Source organism: Triticum aestivum, chromosome 5D (assembly GCF_018294505.1).
Source record: "Triticum aestivum cultivar Chinese Spring chromosome 5D, IWGSC CS RefSeq v2.1, whole genome shotgun sequence".
NCBI lineage: Eukaryota > Viridiplantae > Streptophyta > Magnoliopsida > Poales > Poaceae > Triticum > Triticum aestivum.
In genome coordinates, this window is record NC_057808.1 from 68,084,221 (window position 1) to 68,097,258 (window position 13,038).

The 13,038-nt window shown below is 52.1% G+C and overlaps 1 protein-coding gene across 1 annotated transcript; it reads right to left on the reverse strand.

The window, feature by feature from the left end:
* Positions 1 to 255: 255 nt before the first annotated feature.
* LOC123119493 (putative ankyrin repeat protein RF_0381) lies at positions 256 to 9,509 on the reverse strand. The gene is made up of 11 exons (XM_044539299.1): positions 9,284 to 9,509; positions 8,808 to 8,954; positions 8,593 to 8,724; positions 8,312 to 8,451; positions 8,026 to 8,112; positions 7,744 to 7,872; positions 7,371 to 7,523; positions 6,502 to 6,603; positions 861 to 1,031; positions 695 to 774; positions 256 to 601 (listed from the first exon to the last, which is right to left on the reverse strand). The coding sequence occupies exons 1-11, from the start codon at positions 9,348 to 9,350 to the stop codon at positions 565 to 567; spliced, it is 1,245 nt and encodes a 414-aa protein (XP_044395234.1). The 5' UTR covers positions 9,351 to 9,509; the 3' UTR covers positions 256 to 564.
* Positions 9,510 to 13,038: the final 3,529 nt, after the last annotated feature.

Below are 13,038 nucleotides of genomic sequence, written 5' to 3' on the forward strand. Positions count from 1 at the left end.
AAGTTTGCAAACAAATTTTCAAATGGAAACAATTTTTGAAACTATTACCAAACAAAATTGGAAAACACGAACATTTTTTTAAATTGTGAATGAATTTTGAAAGAGGAACATTTTTTCAAACTCCTGAACAAAATTTGAAAATGTGAACATTTTGTTTAAAATGGAGAATATTTGAAAGGTGAACCTTTTTTCTAAATATGCTAACATTTTTATAAAAAATGGAGAATTGCTTTTGAATTTGTGAACAAAAGATAATAACAGGAACATTTTTTAAACTTCTTATCATCTGGCATATGCTGTCTGTCACAAAGCGTAAGGTCTCGTCGCCGTAGCCTACCAAAATCGAGACCCCTGATCCAGCACAGCTTCAGAACTCCAGCGGCAACACCTTCTGACATACGGGCAGTCATAGCTAATATAGTACTAGTAGGGTAAGCATCTGGTGCAAGGAATGTACAGCAGGGTCGATACAGAGATGGGAGAATGTACAGCAGGATCAAAGCCAGCGCGTCTTCTTCCCTTCTTCCTTCTCTCCGAGCGACCCGGCACCGCCAACTGCTTATATTACACGCGCAGCTCCTCCATGGCATCAACAGCCTCCCTGCAAGCATGACGCGAGAATCAAAAGGCATAAAAAAGGATGCCTAATCATTCAGGGCAGTGAGTGTGTGAGTGACTAGCATTGCATTGCTACCTCAGAGCTTTGGTGATCTCGTCGCTGTTAGGGTCGAGTTCCTGTGCTTTCAGGAACGCGGCGGATGCTCCTTTGTAATCCTGCGCATGGGCGAAATATCGCAAGAGGTGTATCGAATCAGACTGCTGAGGGGGGAACTGGACAGAGAGTGGCTAGCTATGCATACCTTCATGAAACTGAGAGCTTTGCCCTCACGGTACCACGCCTTGGACCAACGGGGCCGCATCATTATGCACTGCCGTGCATCTTCCAAAGCTCTGTCCCCTTCTCGCATCCGCAGCCAGCAGAGGCTCCGGTTAGCAAACATGGTGCAATCAAGTGGGTCTATATCCATTACCTGCATTTACGACAAGGGAGCTCAGCTTCGGGTGTCTGTTGGTGCAGTGGTAAATTAATCTAACAGGCTCTGTCAAGCACATCATTGCCTTTTCGTTAGTTTATGTCAAGGACCTCGGTGCCCAAGACAGCCGGACCTCGACTACGTAGTTCGTAGTCTCGGTTGATAGGAGCGCTAGGGTTTTTGCCTAACTGCTCAATGGCGCAGGAGATGAGATTAGGAGTAGAGGAAGAGGTAGGAAATAATGATTTATTGCTTGCCGTCAAAGGGTGCAGATTACGCGATATATAAAGGCCTCATGGGCTGCTAACAAACTGGAAACTATGCCTAACAAACTACTCCTGGACTCTAGGAACCAATGTATACGGATCAGGACTCCTTGCCCCGATCACGCCTCGCCAGCTGTGGCCGTCGGCTGCTGCTCCTGGGCGCGTGGCCCGCACCTGTATGCAGCGCCCGACATGACATCTCTCCCCCCCTCGACGAGCAGCTCGTCCTCGAGCTGAAAAGCGGGGTAGCGCTCGATGAAACTGTCAAGATTCTCCCATGTTGCCGATGATGCAGCCTCGCCCTTCCAGTGGACAAGGAGCTGGCGAACGCCACGTGCTAGGCGTGAACGAGTCACGCGTTCTGGTTCCGGGACAGCCGCACCGTTGTGGATCGGAGGCAAACCCGGCGGTGCAGTTGGAGGCGTGCCGAAGAACTTCTTGAGGAGGCCCACGTGGAACACGTCATGGAGGCGCGAGCGCGCCGGAAGCTCAAGGCGGTAGCCGACGTCGTTGACGACCTCCGAGATGCGGTACGGCCCGTAGAAGCGTGGCTTGAGCTTGCCCCTGGTTGGCAAGTTGAGAGAAGACGCGGCGCGCTGGCGAAGACGAAGCCACACCCAATCGCCGACGACATGCCGAACGTCGCGATGGCGTCTGTCGTAGTAGGACTTGTAGACCGCCTGCGCCTGCTGTAGACGATAGCGGACGTCAGCGAGTAGCTCGTCGCGCTCCGCCATGCTCTTGGCCACGGCCGCCACCCTCGTGTCGCCTGGCTCGTAAGAGCGAATAGTGGGAGGGTCGCGGCCATACACGAGCTTGAACGGAGTTTCTTGGGTCGCTGTCTGGTAGGCGGTGTTGTAGATGTACTCGGCCCAGGGAAGCCACCGTAGCCACTGCCGCGGACGATCCCCTGTGAGGCAACGCAGGTACATAACAATGATCTTGTTAGCAGCCTCCGTTTGGCCATCCGATTGAGGATGAAACGCCGACGTCATGTGCAGCTTCGTCCCGGTGAGACGCATGAGCTCTCGCCAAAAAACCGAGGTGAAGACGGGGTCGCGGTCAGAGACCATGGACTGCGGAACGCCATGGAGGCGCACGATCTCGGCGAAGAACACCTGTGCCACCGACTCCGCCGTGTACGGGTGGGCCAACGCCACGAAGTGGCAGTACTTGCTGAAGCGATCCACCACGGTGAGGATGACGGACTTCCCGCCCACGCGAGGGAGCGCTTCCACGAAGTCGATGCCGACGTCAGTCCACACGCCCGTGGGCACCGGCAGCGGAAGCAGCAGACCGGCGGGGTGCAAGTGCTCGGACTTGTACCTCTGGCAAGTACCGCAGGCGCGGACGTACTCTTGCACCGTCTTGCGAAGGTTAGGCGCGTGGAAGTCGCGGCGGAGACGATGCAGCGTGCGCAGGACGCCTTCGTGCCCGTCGTCGTGCACTGCGGTGAGGAGCTCCTGGAGTAGTGGGGACGACGGCGGAATGTAGAGGCGGCCGTTGAAAGTGACGAGGCCGTCGGAGAGCGACCACGGCAGCTGCCGCGTGCCCGCCGTGATATCCTCGCGCAGCGCGACGAGCGCCGGGTCGGTTGACGTAGCTTGCCGTAGGCGATCGATGAAGTCGAAGCGAGGACCCGATATCGCCATGACCGTCGTCTCCTCCGTGTCGCGGCGGGAAAGGGCGTCCGCCACCGTGTTTGTACTACCTGCCTTGTACTCCACGGTGAAGTCGAACCCCAGTAGTTTGCCGACCCAATGGTGCTGCGGAATGGTTGCCAAACGCTGGTCAAGGAGGAATTTGAGACTGTAGTGATCAGTTTTTACCACAAATTGGCGGCCCCAGAGGTATGGTCTCCAATGACGAATAGCGAGCACCAGGCCGATGAGTTCCCGTTCATATGCTGCCAGGGAACGGTGACGAGGCGCGGCCGGCCGGCTAAAGAAAGCCACCGGGTGCTGGTCCTGGAGAAGGACGGCCCCGAAGCCGTACGTAGAGGCGTCACACTCGACGATGAACGGCCGTGTGAAGTCCGGCAACGCGAGGACGGGAGCCGTGGTGACCGCCGTCTTGAGGGCGGTAAAAGCTGCTGCCGCCTCCGGCGACCAGGAGAAGCCGTCCTTGCGAAGGAGGGCCGTTAGGGGCGCGGCGACCACGCCAAACTCCTTGACAAACTTGCGGTAGTACCCCGCAAGGCCGAGGAACCCCCGGACCGCGCGCGCCGAGCGTGGCTGCGGCCAGTCGGCCACTGCCTGCACCTTTTCCGGGTCCATGGCCACTCCTGCAGCGGAGATGGTGTGACCCAGGTAGGAGATCGACTCGACGGCGAACGCGCATTTGGATCGCTTGACGAAGAGCCGGTGCTGGTGCAGGACGGTGAAGACGGTGCGCACATGTCGGAGATGGTCGGCCCACGTCTCGCTGAAAATGAGGATGTCGTCGAAGAAGACGAGAACGAAACGGCGCAGGTACGGCCGCAGCAGATCGTTCATGAGTGCCTGGAACGTCGCCGGCGCGTTGCAGAGGCCGAACGGCATCACCAGGAACTCGTAGAGGCCGTCGTGGGTGCGGAAGGCGGTCTTTGGGATGTCCTCTGCGCGCATCCGCACCTGGTGGTAGCCGGAGCGCAAGTCGAGCTTGGTGAAGAAACGAGCGCGCCGGAGCTCGTCGAGGAGTTCGTCCACCACCGGGATCGGAAACGCATCCTTGACGGTGATGGCGTTCAGGGCGCGGTAGTCGATGCAGAAGCGCCAGGACCCGTCGGGCTTGCGGACCAGCAGTACCGGCGAGGAGAATGCGGAACAACTCGCTCGGATGATGCCCTGGGCGAGCATGGCGGCGCACTGACGCTCCAGCTCGTCCTTGTGCGCGGCCGGGTAGCGATACGGACGGACGGCCACCGGAGCGGAACCGGGCAGCAGGGTGATGCCGTGGTCGCGGCCGCGGGGTGGTGGCATGCCGGAGGGTTCGGCGAAGATGCCGTCGAACTCGGTGATGATGGCGTCGAGGAAGTCGCGGCCGCTGCATGATTTCAGGGCTGGTCCAGCCGGTCCTGCAATGCCGCGCCAGCACACCCGATGGCCCTCCCGCCAGAACGTCATGGAGAGGGTGCGGAAATCCCACAGGATCGGTCCCAAGCGTCGCAAGCCACTGCGTGCCCAGGACGACGTCGTAGCCCGCGAGCGGCAAGGCGAGGAAATCCTCCGAGAACGCCTCTTGGTCGATGTGGAAGGACACGGCGCGGTATGCGCCCTGGCACGGAACGCGCTCGCCGTTGGCCACCGTTACGCGCATCTTCTCAGGGGTGGGGGATGGCAGTGTAGCACGGGCGGCCGCCTCCTCGGCGATGAAGTTGTGGGTGGAGCCGGAGTCGATCAAGGCGAGGAGGGAGACACCCCCGAGTGTGATATGCATCTGCATGGTCTCGCTCGTGCGCACGCCGGAGATTGCGTGGAGCGAGACCCGAGGGTCGGCCGGCGAGGCATCAGCGGTGGCGGAGGCCGCGTCGTCGTCGTCGTCTGGCGCCAGGTCGAGGAGAAAGATGCGCTGACACACGCGGTTGTGGCCCCTGCCAAACTTCTCATTACAATTGAAGCAGAGGCCCAGGCGACGGCGTTCCTCCATCTCCGCCTGTGACGGGCGTTTGATTTGGCGCCCTTCCGGCAGAACGGGGGCAGGCTGGGGTGCGGCTGGTGGTGCCGGTGCGGGGGGCGCGAGGCGTGGTACGGGCGCCGGCAGGATGCCCTTCTGCTGAAAACGAACCGATGGCGCGGAGGCGAGCGCGCACTGGTCGCGCAGCTCCAACTTGCGGGCGAGACTCATGGCGACGGCGAGGGACTGCGGGTTGTGGATCTCCACGTCGAGGCTGAGGGGTGGCTGGAGTCCCGCGGTGAAGATCTGAACCTTCTGTGTCTCCGATAAGAAGCCTGCCCGGGGAAGGAGCGCCTCAAACCGCTCCTGGAAGTCGACGACGGACGTCGTGCGCTTGCACGCCATCAGTTCGCCCAGTGGGTTAGCGCGCAGAGGTGGCCCGAAGCGGAGATTGAGCAACTCGGTGAAGGGGCGCCACGGAGGTGTGCCCTCGTCGCGCTGGACCTGCATATACCACAGTTGGGCAGTACCCTCGAGATTGTATGACGCCATCCACACTTTCTCCTCCTCGGCGATCCGTTGTTGATGGAAGAAGGACTCGCATCTGTTGATGAATGCGAGAGGGTCGGACTTGCCATCGAACTTGGGGAAGTCCATCTTCTGAAACCGGGGTGGTCGATCGTTGTGGTGCTGCCCATCGTGGGCCCCGTCAGCGCCCAACGAGGAGGCGGACTTCTCCTTCTGCAGGGCGGCGACGGACGTCTGCAGGGACGCCACCGTTGCAGTCAAGGCCTCGATCATCTTGGCCAAATCAGCGGTGGTTGGTTCTGCCATGGCGGAAGTAACCGAGGCGACGGCGGATGGTGGCGATGGAGGTGGGCTTGGCGCGGACGCAGGGGTGGAGGCGGGCTGCGGAGGCGTGGACGAGGAAGAGGAACGCCTGGAACCCGATACCAAGTTGTCAAGGACCTCGGTGCCCAAGACAGCCGGACCTCGACTACGTAGTTCGTAGTCTCGGTTGATAGGAGCGCTAGGGTTTTTGCCTAACTGCTCAATGGCGCAGGAGATGAGATTAGGAGTAGAGGAAGAGGTAGGAAATAATGATTTATTGCTTGCCGTCAAAGGGTGCAGATTACACGATATATAAAGGCCTCATGGGCTGCTAACAAACTGGGAACTATGCCTAACAAACTACTCCTGGACTCTAGGATCCAATGTATACGGATCAGGACTCCTTGCCCCGATCACGCCTCGCCAGCTGTGGCCGTCGGCTGCTGCTCCTGGGCGCGTGGCCCGCGCCTGTACGCAGCGCCCCACATGACAGTTTAACATCTCATCTGATGTAACAAAAGTGGTGGTGGGCTTCCCAGGTAAAATCATGAATGGTCTATCCTATGAAATGCAGTGTAATCACCCAACCGTCACCCCACATAAGCCGACCATAATTCTATGGAAATTTCAAAACAACCAACCAAACAGTTCAATGAACCATCATTCAGAGAATTAAGTAGTAAGACTACAATAAAAACTACAAGCCAGCCCATCTTCACCCTGAAATCTGACGTCTTAAAACATGAAATAAATCATTAAATGGTTCATGCATTTACCAGGCCATAGAAGTACATCGCTGTAATGTAGTCTTCCTTTCCAAATGCTTCCTTTCCTCGTGACTTCAAATCAGCTATCCGTTGTTCCACAGAAGATGCGTCCTGGACCAGTACCATGGTCAGTTACATGCATACATAGTGAATGACAGGTTCCAACAGCACGCTAAGTATTACAGTTGGAAAATTAAATTGAAGTTCTTGGTCAGTAATCCTTCAATAATAGGCATACACACTGTTTCCTCAGTTAGCTTTGCAAACTTGGTCAAACAAAATGCCAACTAAATTTGAATACATATATCTATTTATGTATACCGTCCGCTATCCTAATATTGTACTCTCACTGTTCACTATTATAAGTTGTTCTAACTTTTTTTCTGATTTGGATGTATACAGATGCATTTTTAGTCTGTTTGTTCACTCATTTCAGTCCGTAGTCCATATTGAAATATCCAAAACATCTTATATTTGTGAACAGAGGGAGTAATACCTAAAGAGTGCCTATACAACTGGGTTTAGTAACTTCCCTATGATGATACTGTACTTCCTTTTACCAGTTCTTAAATTTCTCAAGAAAAATGCAGGCTTGCAGGCAGGCTACAGTTGCCCCGTTTTATCATGTTTAGTTGCATTTTTCTTCTATGGATATCAAAGTGGAAACAACAGAAGGTCCAGTGATACATCAAAAAATGGGTCGGTCCATGCATGTTCAAAGGTCATGAGTATGCATACGGCCTGGTGATCTTTTCACTCTATCAAGGAGAATACAGCATATGGAAGTACTGCGCTCGAAATAGAAGATATCAACCAACATGCAGCTTCAGGACTACGGGTTATGGCAGAATGAAGTGATCAATAAATCATCTACACACCTGATGCTTGATACGTGGAGATCTTGCAGTATTCATTATCCCATTAACACTCCAAACTGGCTGAGATGGAATGGGTTTTGTCTTAGGAAACAGAATTTCAACAAGCTCACATTGACCACGAGCTGCTGCTAACTCAATTGGAACTGCACCATGCTATATCATAGAACAGAACATAATTTGTTATATGATCCAGGATGAAAGATAAAGCAGTCAACATCATTAAATTACTATTTTTAACTGAAAATTCTGTAAGAAAACGAGATATTCTTGAATACATCCCAGTGGCAGTAAGAATCCTAGATACTGCTAACTGAACTTCATTTGGGAGCATAAATGTTAGTAAACAGAGAGACAAGGGCAGAGCTACAGTTACCTGGTTAGGGATGTTAGGGTCGGCTCCAGCCTCTAGTAAAATCATGACAAAGTCCATTAAGCCATCATCAACTGCCTCCGTTAAAGGAGTTGGTCCAGAGTAACCATGAACATTCACATCAGCACCAGCCTATTAATGAATAGGAGTAAAAAAACTTCAGTGATAGGAAAAAACAAGCTACTCAACCATGAAACATCCGACAAGGGAAAAACAAGGTACTCAACAAAATCAGGACACATTTAAACATAAAAAACATATGAAAATACATGAAGTTATTGGAACCTCAATCAGTAGCTTCATGCATTTCAAGGCCTTTCCACAGACGGCCATCATGAGTGGTGAAAAGACGTGATTAGCCACTCTGTTGGGCTGAAAAGATAAATGGGCCATAGTTTTGAAAAGAGTTAATTAGATCACATAAAGATAATTTATAAATGAGCCCATCAAATATTTGATACGCCACCAAGAATAAATCATCACATCATCAAACCAAGCGGAGTTAATCGTGTTTGCCTTTCCAATTCATAATTTTGCATTCAATTAGCTGATAGTGGAATAGACAACTTACATCGGCACCATGCTCCAGCAGAACCTTCACAACCTCAACATGGTCCTTTGCAACCGCCAAGTGTAATGGCATGCCCCGATGATCCATAGGATCCACATGAACCCCTTTGGACAGCAATAGCCTCACAGCCTCGCAGTGTCCTGGAGGCACAACAAACATGGTGCAAATCCAAATAGATCAGAACCAGAGCCTCTACAGAAGAGTAACTCCTTTGATATGTAGGCAATGTCAATCCTTTGATTTCAGGGACTCAAAGTGAACTCAAGAATGAGAAAGACCACCTTCCTCTGCTGCATTGTGCAGTGACACGGAGCCCCTGTCATCGGCCATGGATGGGTCGGCGCCGCGGTCGAGAAGGTACCTCATAACCTCGACATTTCCCCCAAATGCGGCGTAGAACATCGGTGTCACACCTACAAGGGTAACACAACATCTCGGTACTAACAGAAACAAAATTTCCTGCTATGGACGCATAAGATTCCAACTAGGTGCGCACCTGTTTTTGTGGCGGAATTGACATCAAGCTCCGATTCCTCCACCAGGAACTGGCAGCTGTCCAGGCAGCCCTTGGCCGCCGCGAAATGAAGTGCGGTTTGCCCTTTATCGTCCTCGGCTCGCCGCAGATCCACCTTCTTGGCCATTCCTAGCAAGGGGAGATCGCAGGAGCAACTGAAGTCAGACAGCACAAGCATTCGTGAAGTGATTACACACGGCCTCAAATCTAGGGTTTCTTCCTTGAAAATATTTTTGGGGGTTTACCGCCTTAATGAACAAATCGAAGTTTCCTCAGAAAATCAGCAACCACCCCACCCAAAATTCGGAAGAAAAGTAGTACAGTAGTAGATTTGCATCCACCCCGCCTCAAATTCATCCGTACGGAAAAAGCACAACTTGAGCGTTCGCAACAAAGAAGACGAATCGAACATACATCGTTCCATCAACGGCGCAGAGAGAGAGAGAGGCGGCGCTTACTCTTGAGGAGGCGGAGTTGGCCGCCGAGGGCTGCCTTGAGGGCGATGTCGCAGGGGGACGAAGCCATGGCGGCGGCGGAACTGAGGAGACGACAGCGGTGAAGGGTTTGGGGAGGGGAAACTGAGGAGTCGGCAGTCGGCGCCGAGAGCGGTGGAGGGTTTGGAGGGGAAACTGGGGAGTCGGAAGCCGGCAGTTGCGGAGATGATATGGCGCCAAAGAGAGGAAGGAGCAACTCTAGCACTAGCAGACCCCACAAAAAAGCTTCGATCTATAAAATAACCGTCAAAATGCGGGTCGGTATGGAAAATCCCGCCCGAATAGACCCTGCAAATGAAACGTCCGGGAAAGTATCCCGGCGTTTCGCGTTTTCGGGCAGATGAAACGGAGGGGAAAATTGCGTGTTCGATATGCTAGGGGTGTGTGGCGGACGAACGGGCTGTGTATTCGGATTCGTCTCGTCGTTCTGAACAACTTTCATGTAGAAAACATTTTCATCTGAGCTACGGTTTATTTTATATGATTTTTCAAAGCTTTAAATGATTTTCTAAATTTCTGGATTTAATTTAATTCGAAATACTAAATGAGAAAACTGCTATGTGTACCCAGAGGGTAACAAGCCTCTTAGTATGACAGGTGGGGGTCCAGGGGTCTAGTCAACAGTGCAGTCAAAAGGTTGACCGGTCAAAGTTTGACTGGTCAACGGGGTCAATGGACCCACATGTCATGGGGTGTAAAATTTAACTAGCACTAAATAAATCTAACAGGGCCTTTTAACCGATTTTATTTAAGTTACTTAGGGTGTTGGGTCCCATATGTCAGTGTGGCATTAGTTATATCAGTTAGCACTTTAGTTGATTAACGGGACGGGGCCCGGTTGACAGTGAGAGGGAAAAGGTGATTAGCGCCCTAATTAAGCTGGTTAGGCCGGCGGTTAGCTGGAGCACGGCGGCGTTGGCCGTCCGGCCAACTCCAGCGTCGGGAGGGCGCGCGGCTAGGCATGTTAGAACGCCCCAGAGAGACGAGTGGGGTGGTGCCCACGGTTCGTGCCAAGGCCGCCGAAGTCGCCGGCGGTGAGCACGACCGCGACGGCTGCAGAGAAGCAGCCGCGCGGACGAGCGGCAGTGGCGGAGCTCGCGAGCGAGGGTGGGGGTACGGACACGGCGGGCGCAGGGGCTCGCGGTGAGCGCGGTCTGCGGCAAGCGAGCGCGGCCACGGCGTTGGGACGGAGGGGGAAGACGGACGGGGCCCGACAGGGAGCTCACCCCCGTTGAAGAGAAGAGGGCGGCGAGGCGCGGGGAGGACCGACGAAGGAGAGGCGGGGATGGGGCAGTCCGGCGCGGCGGGGGTGAGGACGACGCAGTCCGGCGGGGAGGTGGCACTGGCAAGGTCGCGGGCAACCCGGCGAGCGACAGCGAGGGCGATCCGGTGGCGGCGACGTTGATGTGGCGGCGGGGCGCCGGCGCGAGGCGGGGCGGTCCGGTGATGATGTCGGTGGCGAGCGGCGTGCGCCCCCAATCCAGATCGGGGAGGAGCGAGAGAGCGAGGGGATCGGGGAGAGTGGGTGGGGTTCGGGTTAGGTTAGGGTTTGGCTGGGGGGTGAGGGGATAAGGTGTGGCCGGCTGGGCCTGGTGGGTTGGCCCAGTGGGGTTGATGGCCTGCTGGGCCGAAGCCCGGGGGGTTCTTTTCCTTCTTTTTTTTTTGTTAGTTTTCTTTTTTGTTTTTGTCTTTGTTTCCTATTGTTTTATTTTTTTAATATATACTTGGCATCTAATTTAGTAATTCAATTTAGGCCATTGTCAAAAAAAGTCTAGTCCTCAAATAATTTAGTTTGACATTTTATTAATTACAAAAGGTATTTAAATAATTATTTATGCTGCTGTTTTATTCATCTGATAGTATTTAAACATTTTATAAAGGTGTGGCTTCTCCACCATAATTACTATGCAATATTTGGTTCACTCCGGACATTTTAGTTTTAATATTCGAAAACTTTTATTGTTTGACTTGATTTCGAATTTAGAATTCGAACGGGATTTGAACCAGAGTGAGTTTAGTAACGATAACAGTGGTGACGTGGCATCATTAGTAGAGGGTTACTGTAGCTTAATTATCCGGGCGTCACAATTCTCCTCCACTAAAAGAAATCTCGTCCCGAGATTTAGGAGGCGGAGTAAGGGGGAAGATCTGGTTACGAATTCTAACGAGTCTTCTTGGTCTTGGTTACTCTTCTCGAAGAGGTCAATTCATTACGTTGATGTCTTCATTTCTCTACTTCGGGAACTCCATCGTACTTACGAAAGAATAAAGGGTGGGTAGCCCGGGAGAACGTACCTCTGCAAGGTTGACTATCTGGTCGATAACATCGGGGGAAGGTGGAAAGTAACTCTCGAATTGAAACTTAAGAAAATATCAATAGTAAATAAAGGAGGTATCGTGGGAAGTTTTGAGCGGGCAGGCAATCGCCCGATGCCTGAAACAGGGCATGAAAGGGGTTCAAAGCAACGGGGATAAGTATTGTGTTTGATACCAGAATTGATGATCCCTCGGAAGCTGGTCGTGAATTATATACGAGGTCACGCGCGAGGAACAACCTTGGGAACCAGTGGTGTACAGGAGAGTCAGGTTTCGATCCTGTGGAACTGTTGGTTATGGACCCATCATGTGGGTTAAAAGTAGGAAGAGGGGTGACATCTTGCATGATCATGTAAGCAAGGCATGTGAGAGAATAACCGGTCAGTTATGTTGGCAGCATCGTTGGTACCAAGGGCGAGGGACGAAGAGAACCATTTTCCTGCTCGTTGAAACGAGGCGGACCAATAGGCAAAGTTCTCGTTCATCGGTGGTTACCGAAATGTCATCAACAATAGTAACACAGTCTTGCTGACACAGTTGCACACCAAGGTGTTTACATAAGCAGAAGAATATTACTGCTTAGATCATATAGATCACAAGCAACGTTAAACCAACCAATGGAAAGGAAAATATGACTATCAGATAAACAGATCAATGAAAAGGAAAAGGTGTTTAAACACATATTTCAAGGGTATATCCTTCCGAAGGTCAAGCAGAGCATGATATCCATGTTAGGATATAATGTAGAAAACTCTTTAGGTAGGGGAGAGAAATTTCATGACATTACCCATACAGCGGTGTTTGGATAATTAAGCAGGAAACATTTAGTATTGGGCTTCAAATGTTCTTTGTTGAAAGTCGGAGTACCATAGGCATGCTTCGAGATAGCATTGACATGGTCATCAGGTGAAGATCAAACTTTGGAAACACAAAGGATCCATCAAGAATAACTTGTAGAATAAGTCTTACAATTTCCTCATGGAAGAATGGATAACCTTGCTGAAAAGGAATCTGTAACAATAGGGCCTCCGGCCAGGTGTGCTATGCATGACATAACCTTACCGGGTCATATAAAGACCAACATTATAACTCTTGGAAATATGTTCCAACCATCACATCTGACCGAGATTCAGATCTGATTGGTGTCACGATACCTCAGACTTAGGATGCCTGAGAAGAAAAGGAGCGGCACAATTTGACGAGATGACATTGTAAGATTCTCGGGAAATGAACTATGGAAGTGAGTTCCGAAACAAGAGTCCATCAGTAAACCAATGAGAGGATGAGGAGGTGGCTGATGGAATCAGCGACAATTCATCGAGATTAACAAAAGATGGATTTCCACAACTATGTGAACAAGGAGATAACATTTGTTAGATCAAATGGTATAATGATGTATGCTC